General features: G+C 44.0%; 1 protein-coding gene across 1 annotated transcript in view; it reads right to left on the reverse strand.

The window, feature by feature from the left end:
- The window catches only part of LOC129703201 (phospholipid-transporting ATPase IF-like), a 28,166-nt gene extending 16,848 nt beyond the window's left edge, over nt 1-11,318 (reverse strand). Inside the window, exon 1 of the mRNA XM_055645391.1 lies at nt 11,078-11,318. Coding sequence (XP_055501366.1) covers nt 11,078-11,104 — 27 coding nt within the window. The 5' untranslated portion in view covers nt 11,105-11,318. The remainder of the gene's footprint in view (nt 1-11,077) is intronic.
- Nucleotides 11,319-18,227: the final 6,909 nt, after the last annotated feature.

Below are 18,227 nucleotides of genomic sequence, written 5' to 3' on the forward strand. Positions count from 1 at the left end.
GTATTATGATATTTGTGGCCATGGAGCTGTTTTTATAAACATCTAATAAGAGGCACAGAAACAGCTGAAACTAGGACCAAATGGTGGGGAGGGGTATAGCCTGTGACCAGATTGTCGTGGGATAGATCTCACCAATATTTCACTATACAAAACTATCTGCTTCTACAAAAGTGGGCCAGGGAAAGGTGATGTTGAGGTGGAGCTGCTAACGTAGATGTGACGGGTTACTTTTCAGATGATTTTGCCACTATTCAGAATGTATATGGGAAGTGAAAGTGCTACAGGTGCTAAAGGGATCAAACGGTACCATAAAAGGCAATAGTATAGCAGCAGGGACAAGATTGCCAATAGACAATAGGCGCAGGATTAGGTCATACAGCCCTTCAAGCCAGCACCACCATTCAATGTGATCATGGCTGATCACCTACAATCAGTACCCCGTACCTGCCATCTCCCCATATCCCTATCTAGCTCTCTCTTGAAAGTATCCAGAGAACCGACCTCCTCTCTTGAAAGTATCCAGAGAACCGGACTTCTCTGAGGCAGAGAATTCCACACAATCACAACTCTCTGTATGAAAAAGTGTTTCCTCATCTCCGTTCTAAATGGCTTACCCCTTATTCTTAAACTGTGGCCCCTGGTTCTGGACTCCCCAACATCGGGAACATGTTTCCTGCCTCTAGCGTGTCCAAGTCCTTAACAATCTTATATGTTTCAATGAGAACCCCTCTCATCCTTCTAAACTCCAGAGTGTACAAGCCCAGCTGCTCCATTCTCTCAACATATGACAGTCCCGCCATCCCGGGAATTAACCTTGTGAACCTACGCTGCACTTCCTCAATGGCAAGAATGTTTTCCCTCAAATTTGGAGACCAAAACTGCACACAATACTTCAGGTGCGGTCCCACTAGGGCCCTGTACAACTGCAGAAGCACCTCTTTGCTCTTATACTCAACTTCTCTTGTTATGAAGGCCAACATGCCATTCACTTTCTTCACTGCCTGCTGTATCTGCATGCTTACTTTCATTGACTGATGAACAAGGACCCCCAGATCCTGTTGTACTTCCCCTTTTCCCAACTTGACACCATTTAGATAATAATCTTCCTTCCTGTTTTGCTACCAAAGTGGATAACCTCACATTTATCTACATTAAACTGCATCTGCCCACTCACCCAACCTGTCCAAGTCACCCTGCATTCTCATAGCATCCTCCTCACAGTTCACTCTGCCACCCAGCTTTGTGTCATCTGCAAATTTGCTAATGTTACTTGTAATCCCTTCATCATTAACATATATTGTAAATAGCTGCAGTCCCAGCACCGAGCCTTGTGGTACCTCACTAGTCACTGCCTGCCATTCTGAAAGGAACCCGTTAATCCCTACTCTGTTTCCTGTCTGCCAACCAATTTTCTATCCACGTTAGCACTCTACCCCCAATACCATGTGCCCTAATTTGGCCCACTAATCTCCAATGTGGGACTTTATCAACTGCTTTCTGAAAGTCCAGGTACACTTCCAGAAGATTAGTCAAGCATGATTTCCCCTTCGTAAATCCATGCTGACTCAGACCTATCCTGTTACTGCTATCCAAATGTGCTGCTATTTCATCTTTTATGATTGACTCCAGCATCTTCCCCACCACCGATGTCAGGCTAACTGGTCTATAATTCCGTTTTCTCCCTACTGCCTTTCTTAAAAAGTGGGATAACATTAGCTGCCCTCCAATCCACAGGAACTGATCCTGAATCTATGGAACATTGGAAAATGATCACCAATGCGTCCACAATTTCTAGAGCCACCTCCTTAAGTACCCTGGGATACAGAACATCAGGCCCTGGGGATTTATCAGCCTTCAGTCCCATCAGTCTATCCAACACCATTTCCTGCCTAATGTGGATTTCCTTCAGTTCCTCAGTCACCCCAGATCCTCTGGACACTACTATATCAGGAAGATTGTTTGTGTCCTCCTTAGTGAAAACAGATCCAAAGTACATGTTTAACTCATCTGTCATTTCCTTGTTCCCCATAATAAATTCACCCTTTTCAGTCTTTAAGGGTCCAACTTTGTTCTTAACTATTGTTTTCCTCTTCACATACCTAAAGCTTTTACTATCCTCCTTTATATTCTTGGCTAGCTTATCTCTGTACCTCATCTTTTTTCCCCGTATTGTCTTTTTAGTTATCTTCTGTTGCTCTTTAAACATTACCCAATCCTCTGACTTCCCGCTCATCATTGCTATGTTGTACTTTTCTCTTTTATTGTTATACTGTCCCTGACTTCCCTTGTCAGCCACGGTCGCCCCTTACTCCCCTTGGAATCTTTCTTCCTCTTTGGAATGATCTGATCCTGCACCTTCTGTATTATTCCCAGAAATACCTGCCGTTGTTCCACTGTCATCCCTGCAAGGGTATCTTTCCAGTCATCTTTGGCCAGCTCCTCCCTCATGACTCCATAGTCCCCTTTGTTCAACTGTAATACTGACACCTCCGAATTACCCTTCTCCCTCTCTAATTGTAGATTAAAACTTATCATAATATGGTCACTACCTTATAATGGCTCCTTAACCTCAAGTTCCCTTCTCAAATCCAGTTCATTACACAACACTAAATCCAGAATTGCCTTCTCCCTGGTAGGCTCCCATACAAGCTGCTATAAGAATCCATCATAGAGGCACTCCACAAACTCCCTTTCTTGGGGTCCAGTACCAACCTGATTTTCCCAGTCTACCTGCATGTTGAAATCTCCCATAACAACTGTAGCATTACTTTTACGACATTCCAATTTTAACTCTTGATTCAACTTGCAGCTTATATCCAGGCTACTTTTACCCTTACAATTCCCTAGTTCTATCCATACGGACTACACATCTCCTGTTTCAATGTCACCCCTTGCAAGGGACTGAATTTCATTCCTCACCAACAGAGCTACCCCACCCCCTCTGCCCACCTGACTGTCTTTTCGATCAGATGAATACCCTTGAATATTCAGTTCCCAGCCCTGGCCCTCTTGCAGCCATGTCTCTGTAAATCCCACAATATCATACTTCCCAATTTCTAACTGAGCCTCAAGCTCATCCACTTTATTTCTTATACAGGCAATTCTTTGATTATGAATGGGTAAGGAAGAATGGAACCAGTTAAGTTTAGTCTCAATCAGCTCGGCAAATGTGGCGGGACATTGAATAAGAATAGTTTTGTTAACATTGTCTCCTTAAAAACGAATCAATATGTGTGGAGTAAATACTCTTAAAATGTACAGTGCCCTCCATAATGTTTGGCCCATCATTTATTTATTTGCCTCTGTACTCCACAATTTGAGATTTGTAATAGAAAAAAAATCACATGTGGTTAAAGTGCACATTGTCAGGTTTTATTAAAATGTTTTTTTTATACATTTTGGTTTCACCATGCAGAAATTACAGCTGTGTTTATACATAGTCCACCCTATTTCAGTCATCATAATGTTTGGGACACATGGCTTCCCAGGCATTTGTAGTTGCTCAGGTGTGTATAATTGCCTCCTTAATGCAGGTATAGGCGAGCTCTCGGCACCTAGTCTTTCCTCCAGTCTTTCCATCACCTTTAGAAACTTCTATTGCTGTTTATCAACGTGAGGACCAAAGATGTGCCAATGAAAGTCAAAGAAGCCATTATGAGACTGAGAAACAAGAATAAAACAGTTAGAAACATCAGCCAAACCTTAGGCTTACCAAAATCAACTGTTTGGAACATCATTAAGAAGAAAGAGAGCACTGGTGAGCTTACTAATCACAAAGGGACTGGCAGGCCAAGGAAGACCTCCACAGCTGAAGACAGAAGAATTCTGTCTATAATAAAGAAAAATCCCCAAACACCTGTCCGACAGATGAGAAACACTCATGAGTCAGGTGTGGATTTGTCAATGACCACACAGACGTCATGAACAGAAATAGAGAGGCTACACTGCAAGATGCAAAACCACTGGTTAGCCGCAAAATAGGTTACAGTTTGCCAAGAAGTACTTAAAAGAGCAACCACAGTGCTGGAAATAGGTCTAGTGGACAGACGAGAAGAAGATTAACATATCAGAGTAATGGCAAGAGCAAAGTCTGGAGGAGAGAAGGAACTGCCCAAGATCCATGGCTTACCACCTCGTCTGTGAAACACGGTGGTGGGGGTGTTATGGCCTGGGCACGTATGGCTGCTGAAAGTACTGGCTCACTTATCTTTGTTGATGATACAACTGCTGATAGTAGTAGCATAATGAATTCTGAAGTGTATAGACACATCCTATCTGCTCAAGTTCAAACAAATGCCTCAAAACTCATTGGCCGGGGGTTCATTTTACAGCAAGATAAAGATCACAAACATACTGCTGAAGCAACAAAGGAGTTTTTCATAGCTAAAAAATGGCCACTTCTTGAGTGGCCAAGTCAATCACCTGATCTGAACCCAATTGAGCATGCCTTTTATATGCTGAAGAGACAACTGAAGGGGACTAGCCCCCAAAACAAGCATAAGGCTGCAATACAGACGTCACAGAGAAGACACCCAGCAACTAGCTGGTGATGTCCATGAATCGCAGACTTCACGCAGTCTTTGCATGCAAAGGATATGCAACAAAATACTAAACATGACTACTTTCATTTACATGGCATTGCTGTGTCCCAAACATTATGATACCCTGAAATGGGGGGTTATGTGTAAACACTGCTGTAATTTCTACACGGTGAAACCAAAATGTATAATAATGGCCTTTATTAAAATCTGACAATGTGCACTTTAACCATATGTAATTTTTTTATATTACAAATCGCAAATTGTGGAGTACGGAGGCAAATAAATAAATGATGGGTCTTTGTCCCAAACATTATGGAGGGCACTGTGCATCAATAATAGCCAGCTGTGGCATTTAAATATCCCTGCCCTATCAACTGCCTTTGGGCTGCTTGACGACATGCCATGAATGATTCGTAACTTCCTTAAGTGAATCACTAAAACAAATAATCTTTAATCCTAGCAAATTGTAGTGTATCCGGATGTTGCAGGATAGGCTGGTTCAGAAGCATATGGGATCCAAGATGAGCTAGCTAATTTAATCCAAAATTGGCTCAATGATAGGAGGAAGAGGGTAGTGATAGAAAAATGCTTTTCTGATTGAAAGTCTATGACTATAGGAGTATTGTAAAGATTGGCGGCAGTACCCTTGCTGTCTGTGATTTATATTAATGATTTAGATATGAACATTGGATGCAGGATTAGTAAGCCCTTGTATAATATGAAAGTTGGCATTGCTGTGGTTAGCAAGGAAAGTTGATTAAGACTACAGAAGGATATAGATCAGATGGAAAGTTGGGCAGAGCATTGGCTGATGGAATCTGATCCTGACAAAAATGAGGTGATGTATTTTGGGAAAGCAAAAAGTAGGCTATGTACAGTAAAACAGGGGAAAGAAGGATGTTGGGGTTTAAGGTATAGTTCATTGGAAGCACTACAGTACACAGGTGGTTAGGGTGGCAAAACTGGCCAATCATATCCTAACTTTCATGGGTCAAGGCATAGGATATTAAAGTTGGAATGTTATTTGCAGTGTTACTAAACATTGCTTTGGTTGTTCTCAACGGATTGTGTGGGTCTGGTCGCCATGTAATAGGAACGATATGTTTATGTTGGAGAGAGAATGCAGAAGGGATTCACCAGGTTGTTGCCTAGATTAGAGCACTTTAGTTGTATGGAGAGTGGGTAGGTTGGGTTTATGTTCTGCTGCTAAAGAGGCTGAGCGTTAAACTTAAAGAGGTATATACATTTCTAAGAGGCATAGATAAGGGAGATAATTTGAATCTTTATCCCCAAAGTCGGGCTAACAAAATAAAAGGTTGTTAGCTTAAGGCAAGAGGAAGGAGTACGAGGCCTTGTGGCTAAGGGGATCAGAGGGTATGGAGAGAAGGCAGGTACGGGATACCGAGTTGGATCATCAGCCATGATCATATTGAATGGCGGTGCAGACTCGAAGGGCCAAATGGCCTACTCCTGCACCTAATTTCTATGTTTCTATGTTTCTATTTGAAGGGAAAGTGTTTTTCTTAAATAAACACAGTGGCTGCTATCGGGAATGCACTGCAAGAGAAAGTAATTGTATCTGACTCCATCATCATGTTTAAGAGACGCTTAGACAGACACTTAAATAAGCAAGGAATTAGTGTAGATGGGCATAAAGTTGGGCATAGACATAGTGGGCAAGAGGGCTTGTTTCTATGCAGTGTCATTGTATGACTCCGATTGCTCAAAAGCTGTTTTACCCTGAGATAGGGTTTAAATAAATCTTATTAACAAATCGCTTTACTTCATCCCAGAAATAGTTCACCCCTCTTCGACTTAACTTTCACTATCACTTTCATAAAGAAACATAGAAAACAACAAGAATGGGTAGGTAATTTGACCCTTCCCACTTCCTCTACCATTCAATACGATCATGGCTGATCAATAACCACAATATCATATTTGTGCTCTCTTCTCCTACCCTTTGATAGCTTTTGTATCTAGTTCCTTTTCAAATATATATATATTTTCTGCCACCTTCCAGCAGAACTGACCAAACAGAAATAAGACATTTGACCCCAGTCCCTCAAATGTAGTGTCCTGATTTCTGTCGATGTTTCTGTTTCCTTCTCCTGTGCAAACTTGTTTAAACCCCTGCCACATACATCAACACAAAATTTACATCAATCATTGTGGTAAGGAAATTCACATCCTTGCTAATTTTTGGATAAAAACGTTTCTTCTGAATTTCCTGAAAAAAAATTGCATGAAAAATGTATTTTGACCTTGTCTTAAACTCATTCCCAAAAGTGAAAATATTCTCTCTACATCTACCCATTTAAAACCTTTTTCATTTTAAAGATCTCGATTCAGTTAACCTTCAACCTTATCTCAATGCAATAAAAGGAGACAGTCTATTTGTCCTTTCCTGATAATAAATACCCACTCATTTATGATATCATCCTTGTGAATCCTGTCTGACAACAAAAGTTCAAATTGGGTTTGTTATGACTTCCCTACTTTTCAAATATGTTCTTCTAACCATAACAAAGCAAACGAAGCATTAGGTTTTCGGCTGTATTCATCTACAAATGTCTCTCTCTCTCTCTCTCTCTCTCTCCCCCTCTCTATCACCAAACCAGAGGACATCTTAATAACACAAAATTAAGATGTTAATTTAGTTAGCAAAAATAACACAATGACATTTTAAGCCAATAAAATTAACAAAAATATAAAATTATATATGAAATGTGGGGACCATACCAATGTTTTGAATAACATTGTTGAAAGTTATCATATAAACAAAGATGGTCTCAGGCCTGATCTCAATCTAGAAACGGAATGCATTTGACAACCAATCTAAATTACAGAAATATGGGATAAGGAGAGATCAATAACTACCAACAAAAAGGAAGTGAAACAGAAAATTGCAATGACATCACATGGAGACAGAACTGGGCTCAGATGTAATGACACCTGCAACATCAACACAATGAATAAACAGATTTTTAACACACATTTATAAAAAACAGGAAGCTTGAATAGGAGCTCGTAGAAATATACAGCTGCACCTATGAAGGTAATAGATTGAGGGAAGGAATGAAAAGACTAAAAACTGTTCAAATTAACATTGACCTGTTCCTTCACACACGATAAAGCTTTGATTAGATTGCCAACTAAATGTTAACTCAAGAAAGTTTGGCTTTGTATCCATTACCCCCGCATTCCTCGGAGTTGGACAAAAACAATTAAGAAACTATAAAATATATAAATTTTGTTTTTGTTTTGAACTTTGGCAAATAAACCTTGGCTTTTTCCGTTTAATTGTTCATAAAATTAATAAACTTTCATCACATGTTTACAGTGAAACAAATCATATGCTGTTATCAACAAACACCCTCAAACAGCCAACATACACGTCAGTGTATGGTTTATGAGTTCCTCACGTCTCATACAATAAATAGGTCATATTCACTTACGCAAGTCATTACACAGAATGCAATATCAATTCACTTTATGAAAAAATTGATTACGAGGACAATTCATAAGCTGGGAAGTACTTGGACTCTAACCTGCTGCTGACCTTCTACCGCTCGTCCATCGAGAGCCTGCTGACATACTGCATTACAGCATGGTACGGCAGCTGCACCATGGCAGACAGGGAGAGGCTTCAGAGGGTAACTAGGACAGCGCAGAAGATCATTGGTTGCCCTCTCCCCTCCCTGATGGATATCTACACCTCCCGCTGCCTTAGCAGGGCAAAGAAGATCATCAAAGACAGCTCCCATCCTGCGTTTGGACTGTTCGACCTGCTGCCCTCTGGAAGGCGCTATAGGTGCATCAAATCCAGGACAAATAGACTCAGAAATAGTTGCTTTCCGAAAATTATAACTACTCTTAATTCAAATTCACACGTGCACTGACTACACAGCCCAACACCCGGACTTCCATCTGTATATATGTATATATGTATATAGCGCTGCAGAATTGTGCACCTATCCCCCCCCCCCCTTTCCCCTTCTGTTTTTGTTTTTCTGTTTCTTGTTTTTTGTACTAAATTATATGTATGCACTGAGTACGAGCAGCTTTCAATTTCACTGTACATGTATAGTGACAATAAATGGCATATCTATATCTATATCTACTTGTGGTGTAAAAACAAATGGCATTTGGTTTATTTGTAGAAATTTAACCAAACAAGTCCACTAGTTATATTAAAGTAACAAAGACTAAACTGATTTATCAAATATGGCCCGGACCAAGTTGTATAACTCTTTTCTAAACACAACTAGATGGACAAATGAGAAACGCGCTCTGCATTTGTACAAAAAATCCTCGAACATCATGCGCAACAAAACAATTAAAATCTGTAACAGATTTAAGTTGAACTGGGACTTTCTTGTCTCCCCAGTGAATTCTTCAGAATTAAAACTGAAAAACATTAAACATAAGAATAGAAAACATTAGATGTGAGTGTTCCTAATAATTTTGTTTTATAAGTAGAATTATCATATGATTTTAAACACAATTAAAACACTGTTTACTTTCTTATTGGCAAAATGCTTGGAACATTTTTTGATTAAAAAAAATGTAAACTCATAAACCTTAAAATGACATTGGAAGCCTAATAGAGAAACAAGGAAATGCAGTTAAGATTATAAAATTATTTAAAAATTATGAGACAAGTACAAAAATGGTCTTTATATATAGTGACACAAAAAAACCCCAAGGAATTGTTTGTTGAATTCTTACAAAACACATTTTTGCAGTTAGAGATAGGAGCCCCAGGTAAGAAGAAGTGAATCCAGGGCTGAATATATAATTATGATGACAGGATTGACAAATGATTGGCGAGTGGGGAGAGAAAAATAATTCAAATGGAGATATTCAAAATCATGTAATTGTCTGGAAGAATAAATAATAAAAGATTTAAATGATAGTTGCACACCTCACATGAATGTATGAATTATGATTAGTATTCAAGACATTATATTGCAAAAAAATCAATTCAATGCCAGATAACTATGAAGTCAACTTTTTTCATATACCTGTATTTAAAAGTGAACTATAAAGAATAATTAATTAGATTTATTAAGTTCCCAATAAAATGTGTGAACAAATTGGGTTTGAGAACATGAATTTTAAAGAGTTTATCATTATTATTGGGCAATGTCAACAATCTTCCTGCAATTTCAAAATGCATAGATATCTCTCATTAACCAATATAAAAACAACAAACAAGAGAAATGAATTTCAATATGTACTGCTTAATTACATATTAATGACCATACCTCAACCAAGGTTATATGTATATACAAACTTAAAACACCAGTGGCAATTACAACCCCACAGCTACAAGTGGCTACAGCTATGCAATCTTAAATCACTTGTAACACATAGCCACGCACCACTTAGATCCTACTTACTATTATGGGAAAGATAGTTGTGTTATGATTTCAGAAAAATATTGATACATTTTTCAGTTATTAAAGAACAGGAAACCAAGTTTGGAATGCAAGTAGCTTACATGTTGATGAACCATGATGCAAATGGTGGACCGGGCCTGCTCCCTTTTTTAATAATTTAGCCTGTGTAGTATCTCGTTGGGTAGTGACTGATGCCTTCGATTGCATAAAACAGACTGCTCTCAATCTACAATGAAATGTAGTTTTTCGATGCAAATTAAATCGACGAAAGGCATCCCGAATGCAAATCGTTTCGACACGGAAAATGTCATCACTTAGAGTACATAGTCCCGAATGACAAAGTCTGACAGCCCTGAGCACAGCTTGGTTTCAGTATTTTAAAACGTGCGGTCTACCACCTGTTGCTAGTTGATCACAAAGTTACTGGAATTAGATTTTCTAGCACCGGTGAACTGAAAATATTTTACCAACAACATACTGGTGGGACATGACACCATAACAAATCGAATGAACCCGGCGAAATCTCAGTGACAGAAAGAGTAGCTGGTAACCCAGTTAAATAATGAAAACCGAGTTCGAGTCGCCGACACAATGATCAATTATAATGACATCGTATTATCTCCGGTCACATGCAATTAATTTAAATTCTGGATAAAAATGTATCTGTTCTGTGGCGAAAATCCACCGCCAGACATTGCAAGATCCAAGTGTGGATGGCAAAGTGGAAGATCACACACGAGTCTGGCCTAGGAGGCAGCTTTTGAAACATCGGCAACAGTAGGAACTCCTGCAGTCGGAAGCGGCGACCCGGGGGTTTCATCCGCACGAAGGCAGGCAGGCAGCCAGAGGATAGGCACAACATGCTGGAGTAACTCAGCGGGACGGGCAGCGTCTGTGGTGAGAAGGAGTGAGGTCGAGAGCCGTCTACAGACGGGGTAAGTATGGTGTGGCGAGGACTGGTCAAAGGGGATGGAGGTGAAGGGAATGTAGTTGGGAGAAGCTGATAACGAAGCACAGACACAGATCAGGTGTAATCGGGGGGCAGACACAGACAGACAGACAGCATCTGTCAGCGCCGGCACTTCCTACACCTTGTCAAGCCGCCGCCGCCGCCACCACCACCACACCTACCAGTTGCTCCCGTATCCAGCGGATCATGGCTGCCTGCACACACACACAACGCCGGTCCACGGCCTCGCCTCGCCTCGCCTCGCCCAGCGGCTGGAGCTCCTTCTTCCCGCGGCCGGTGTCCCGCCCGCCTCACAGGCTGCCGGAGGCCCGCGGCCCGACGCCGATCGCTGCCCACATCATCATCATCATGGACAGCACCGCCATCATCATCATCATCACCATCACCACCAGCAGCAGCAGCGGCGCCGTCAAGCGGCCCGGCCCGCCCCGCCCGGATACACGTCACCGCGGCCCGCCCCGCCCCGCCCCGCCCCGCCCGGAAACACGTCACCCGGGCCCGCCCCGCCCCGCCCGGAAACACGTCATCCCGGCCCGCCCCGCCCCGCCCCGAAATACGTCATCCCGCCCCGCCCCCGCCCCGCCCCGCCCGCCAGCGCACTTCCGCCTGGACACGACACGTGTCTCCACGGGCAGTCACGGTCAAAGATCCTCTGCTATAGGACCTTTGGTCGCGGTGGCGCAGCGGCAGAGACCCGGGTTCGATCCCCACTACGGGTGCTTGTCTGGATGGAGTTTGTACATTCTCCCCGTGACCTGCGTGGGTTTTCGCCTAGATCTTCGCTTTCTTCCCACGCTCCATTAATTGGTTTCATTAATTAACTTATAAAAAATTGTCCAGTGCTGAGTGATGCTCGAGCATTTCAGTGCACTACATACATGATCCAGACCCTCCTCCTCACAGTCGCTGCCCGGTCTCCACCAGTCGCTGCCCAGTCTCCACCACCCTCTAGATAGTCGCTGCCCGGTCTCCACCAGTCGCTGACAGGTCTCCACCATCTCCATCCCCGCCCCCTCTCACCACCCCTTCTCTCCACAGACGCTGCCTGGCCCGCTGACTTGCTCCAGCGTCTTGGGTCTATAACAAGATCGGAAATTCGGTTGTAATATGCAGAGAAAGCTAGGGAAGCTGTAGACAGTCTATCACGTAAAAACCCCCAAAAAACCCTCACTCGTGCCTCCTCCATATCCTGCAGCTCCGCTCTTGCTCCCTCTCCCCCCTAGTCGCAACAGGGGCAGGGTCCCCCTAGTCCTCGCCTTTCACTCCATCAACTGTCGCATACAGTACATAATCCTCTGACATTTTCGCCACCAACAGGATCCCACCACTAGTCTCATCTTCCCATCTCCACCTCTTTCGGGTTTCCCGCAGGGACAGTTCCCTCCGCAACTCCCTGGTCAACTCGTCCTTTCCCACCCAAACCAGGTACTTTTCCCTGCACCCACAGGAGATGCAACACCTGTCCCTATACCTTCTGCTCCATCCAAGGACCCCAACAGTCTTTTCAGGTGAGGCAGAGGTTCATTTGCACCTCTTCTACTGTATCTGCTGTTCCAGGTGTGATTTGCTGAACACCTCCGCTCAGTCCGCCTAATCCTACCTGAATTCCCGGTTGCTAAACACTTTAACTCCCCCTCCCATACCCATACTGACCTATTTTTTTCCTGGTACACTCCAAGGTATTTGTACTCCTTGGGAAACTGCACATCCACACCATTGATGGAGACGGAACAGGAGGGTTCCTCTCCTCAAAGTCCACCACTAACTCCGTAGTCTTGTCAGTGTTGAGCTGCAGGTGATTCAGCCCACACCACTCAACAAGGTCGTTGACTACACCTCTGTATTCAGCTTCCCTCCCCTCACTGATGCAGCCCACAATTGCAGAGTCATCTTAAAACTTCTGCAGGTGGCAGGAGTCTGAGATATCTGAAGTTCGAGGTGTAGATGGTGAACAGGAAGGGAGAGAAGACCACTGTGTTGCTCACCACCATGTCTGAGACACAGTTCTGCAGCCTGACATACTGTGGGCATCCAGTCAGGTAGTTGGTGATCCAGGACACCAATGGAGCATCCACCCGCATCTTTGTCAGTTTGCTCACGAGCAGTGCAGGCTGGATGGTGTTAAAAGCAATGGAGAAGTAAACACAACTCTCACAATGCTTCCTGGCTTATCCAGGTGAGCATAGGAACGATGGTGCAGGCGGATGATGGCATCTTCAACCCGCATTTTTGTACGGTAAGCAAACTGCAGGGGGTCCAGGTAGGGTTTAATCAGGGGTCACAGGTGTGAGCACCAGCCTCTCCAGGGACTTCATGACGTGTGAGGTTAGCGGCACTGGTCTGTAGTCATTGGAGGAGCTCGGACATGTCCTCTTTGGTACAGGAACCAGGCAGGATGTCTTCCACATCATAGGAACCCTCTCCTGGCTCGGGTTGAAGATATGCTGGAGTACTCCGCACAACTGGCTGGCATATGCCTTGAGTACCCTAGGGTTGACTCCATCAGGACCCATGGTTTGCCTGGGCAGTCTGCTCAGCTCCTTCCTCACCTGCTCAGCCTTGATGGTCAGATGCGACTAAGAATGGGCAGAGGAAGTGGATCACGGGGATTGAGGGGGAGAGTCCGTCAGGGAGCAGGGGGATGGGTGGGTGGTAAGAGGCCCCACCATCAAATCTATTATATTAAAAAAAAAAACAGGTTTAACTAATTGGCCCAGTCCTGTTTGTTTTCGCTCCCTCGGCCACTGATCTTGTAGCCTGTAATGTTCTTCATCCTGTGTTTCCGCTCCATCTTCCTCCTGTGGTCGTCCTTGCCCTGTCTCAGTCTGGCCTTCACCTCCACCGCCGTCTTGAGGCAGAGAATTCCATAGACTCACCACTCTGTGAGAAAAAGTGTTTCCTCTTCTCCGTTCTAAATGGCTTACTCCTTATTCTTAAACTGTGGCCCCTGGTTCTGGACTCCCCCAACATCGGGAACATATTTCCTGCCTCTAGCGTGTCCAAATCCTTAACAATCTTTTATGTTTCAATGAGATATCCTTTCATCCTTCTAAACTCCAGAGTGTACAAGCCCAGCTGCTCCATTCTCTCAGCATATGACAGTCCCGCCATCCTGGGAATTAACCTTGTAAACCTACGCTGCACTCCCTCAATAGCAAGAATGTCCTTCCTCAAATTAGGAGACCAAAACTGTACACAATACTCCAGGTGTGGTCTCAATAGGGCTCTGTACAACTGCAGAAGGAGCTCTTTGCTCCTATATTCGATTCCTCTTGTATAAAGGCCAACATGCCATTCGCTTTCTTCACTGCCTGCTGTACCTGCATGCTTACTTTCATAGACTGATGTACAAGGACCCCCAGATCCCATTGTACTTCCCCTTTTCCCAACTTGACGCCATTTAGATAGTAATCTGCCTTCCTGTTTTTGCTACCAAAGTGGATAACCTCACATTTATCCACATTAAATTTAATCTGCCATGCATTTGCCCACTCACCCAACCTGTCCAAGTCATCCTGCAATCTCATGGCATCCTCCTCACAGTTTACACTGCCACCCAGCTTGGTGTCATCTGCAAATTTGCTAATGTTACTTTGAATCCCTTCATCCAAATCATTGATGTATATTGTAAATAGCTGTGGTCCCAGCACCGAGCCTTGCGGTACCCCACGTCACTGCCTATCATTCTGAAAGGAACCCGTTAATCCCTACTCTTTGTTTCCTGTCTGCCAACCACTTCTCTATCCATGTCAGCACTCTACCCCCAATTCCATATGCCCTAATTTTACCCACTAATCTCCTATGTGGGACCTTATCAAATGCTTTCTGAAAGTTCAAATACACTACATCCACTGGCTCTCCCTTGTCCATTTTCCTAGTTACATCTTCAAAAAAGTCCAGAAGAATAGTCAAGCATGATTTCCCCTTCGTAAATTCATGCTGATTCGGACCGATCCTGTTACTGCTATCCAAATGTTCGCCTAGCTCATCTTTAATAATTGACTCGAGCATCTTCCCCACCACCGATTTCAGGCTAACTGGTCTATAATTCCCTGTTTTCTCTCTCCCGCCTTTCTTAAAAAGTGGGATAACATTAGCTACCCTCCAATCCACAGGAACTGGTCTGTTGAACATTGGAAAATTATTACCAATGCATTCACGATTTCTAGAGCCACTTCCTTAAGTACCCTGGGATGCAGACCATCAGGCCCTGGGGATTTATCAGCCTTCAGTCCCATCAGTCTATCCAACACCATTTCCTGCCTAATGTGGATTTCCTTCAGTTCCTCCGTGCAGACTGTGTGGATGACATTGGTGCATGGAGGACTATAACCAGCCACCACAATGGCGTGTGAGAATTCCCTGGGCATATAGTATGGACGAAGACCCACAGCCATTAGATCAATGTTTTGGGCTACACACACGCTCCCAGGTGACCAGGGTTGCACCGTTTGTTAATGACCGTTTGTCAAGTCCCCCACCTTTATGCTTGCTACTCTCTCTGTAGTCCCTGTCTGCCCAAACGGGACTACAGGAAGGATGTGGAGACTTTGAAGAGGGTGCAGAGGAAGTTTAATAAATCGCTGTCTAGATTGGGGAGTATTAGCTGTAAGAAGAAATTGGACAAACTTGGATTCTTTTATCTGGAGCGTCAACAGCTGCGGGGAAACCTGATAGAAATATAGAAAATTATGAGACGCATAGATAGGGTAGACAGTCGGAAGATTATCTGCTGTATGCGACGGCTGATGGGGTGGAAGGTGAGGACAAGGGTGACTTTCCTTGTTACGAATGGGGGAAGGGAGAGCAAGAGCGGAGCTGTGGGATATTGAGGAGACCCTAGTGAGAGCCTCATCTATAATGGAAGAGGGGAACCCCCATTCCCTAATGAATGATGAGATCTCCGATGCCTTGGTATGGAACACCTCATCTTGGGCGCAGATATGGCTTGGACGCATGAATTGGGAGTAGGGGAGAGAGTCTTTACAGGAAGCAGGGTGGGAAGAAGTGTAGTTTATATAACTATGGGAGTCAGTGGGTTTGTAATAGATGCCAGTCAATAGTCTGTCTCCTGTGATGAAGATGGTGAGATCTAGAAATGGTAGGGAGATGTCGGATATGGTCTAAGTGAATTTGAGTGCAGGATGGAAATTTACCATGAAGTTGATGAAGTCAGTGAGTTCTGCATGGATGCAGGAGTTAGCACCGATACAGTTGTCAATGTAGCGGAGGTAGAGTTCAGGGATAATGCCTGTGTATGCCTGGAACAGTGATTGTTCGACGTACTCTACAAAGAGTGCAGGCAAAGCTGGGGCCCATGCGAGTGCCCATAGTTGCACCTTAGATTTAGAGGAAGTCGGGGGAGTCAAAGGAGAAATTCTTAAAGTATAGCAGAGATCTTTGATGATAGATGCTGCCTTCTTAAGTCGTCAAATCACTTTTATTTCTATAGCACATTTTAAAAAAAACGACTCTCGTTGGCCAAAGTGCTTTACATTGGTGGAGGTACTAACGTTATACAACAGTTCATAGATTTTACTTCGGAGTCACGTGAGTGACTACGTGAAGAAGACCGCGGTCGTTCGCATACGTGTCATTACGACGCACGCATGGCGAAGCACCGGACTGGCAGGAACGTCGATCCCGCCAGCGGTAAGTTTAAACTTCAGGTAAGTTTGTATTTCCTACCTGTTTTTGATTTCTTGCAGGAACCTCTTTTACAGAGGTTTCCTGCCGGATGCTTCGCGAAGGCCGACGAGGGAACCAGCTATGGGCTGTGGGGAAACCCGGGTCCAACCGCGAAAGCGGGTAGCTGGCGCATGTCGGGTTCGCGATCCCAGTCACTGACAAGAAGGTCATTGACTTCCAGACGCTGGGGTTCCCGGGGAGGGGAAATCCAGCAGCATTGCGGCTCCCAGACCGCAGGGGTCCCCAGGATATGGGGTAAATCGACCAAAATGGTCAGCCCTGGTGCTGAGAGTGTTCCCCTACGGTAATGTGTAAAAGTTTGGAGGTTGGCCAGGATGGAGCTCCTAATGGAGAGGAGGCTCCATCTAGATACACTCCAACAGCAGAAGTTGTGTCAGCGCAGGCCTATGGGAGAGCCCGCGCCAGCAGCGCCTTGGACAGGGCTGCTTAATGGGGATGCCGAGTCTATGGCAGTGCCGGCTATGCAGGAGGCCATGCCAGCGGCGCCTTGTAACAGGGCTGCTTAATGTTGATGCCAAGTCTACGGCAGTGCCGGCATATGGGAGAGTCGCGCCAGCAGCACCTTGTAGCAGGGCTGTTTAATATATGGCAGCAGCACCAGTATAAGGGCTGCATAATGTCTCCCTCATGGAGGAGTCGAGTTTACCGAGGCAGTTTTGTTCTGACCCTGAAGTTGGAGGTATTGCAGAGCAGCATACCCCAAGGCATGAAAGCTGCCGGGTCAGTATTAGTCTGACACCGAGTTCATGGCAGCGTTGGCCAATTGGAGAGGGCGCGCCAGCAGCGCCTTGTAGCAGGGCTGCTTAATGTCTCCCTCATGGAGGAGGAGAGCATGCCGGGTCAGTGTAAATCTGATGCCGAGGCTGAGGGTATAGCCGGAGATTTGCATGAGTTACCAATTCTTCAGTTATTGGTATCAACTATCAATAGACCCTACGTGCATTTTATGGGTTAAAGAGTGATTGAGGGAATATGCATATCTGCATGCTCAACTTCAGGTTGATACACTATGATGGTGGCATATGTTAGTCACGTGAGTGCAATCAAGTAAAAGAATCCTGTAATATTTACATAATCTCATTTGCCACTGGAGTAGCATCAAGTACAGATCAATGACAACACAGAATGGGTGTTGGATCACGTATTTATGAAATTCTGATTCAATGGAATACCGAATATAGATATGTTGTTTTCCTGCTTATTCGCAGGTTGCAAAAATATGTGGCATAACAGTGGCGAAAGATACATTCTTGCTACAAGGAGGAGGAATGGTTTTTATGTCTTCCACCATTTTGCTTCATCAGTCGGGTCTTCAAATAAAGTCATTAAGAGCCTGCTTTAGTCGGGAATAATACTACAACCTTATATGGTTATTCTAAACGTAACTTTGCTGGTTCAGCCTGTGGCTCGGGAAATCAGCTGTTGCACGATAAAATCAATTTATGTTCTGCAGATTCTCAATAGACTGCCCTACGGCTTGGGTTGTCACACCTATCCTTGTATGTATTCAGAGTGCTGGGATAGCACCAAAAAAGCAGTACATTTCTTCTTCAGGAGATTGGAAGCGTTTGTTTAATGCTCATGTTACATTTAAAATGGTAC

This window comes from Leucoraja erinacea, chromosome 14, assembly GCF_028641065.1.
Source record: "Leucoraja erinacea ecotype New England chromosome 14, Leri_hhj_1, whole genome shotgun sequence".
NCBI lineage: Eukaryota > Metazoa > Chordata > Chondrichthyes > Rajiformes > Rajidae > Leucoraja > Leucoraja erinaceus.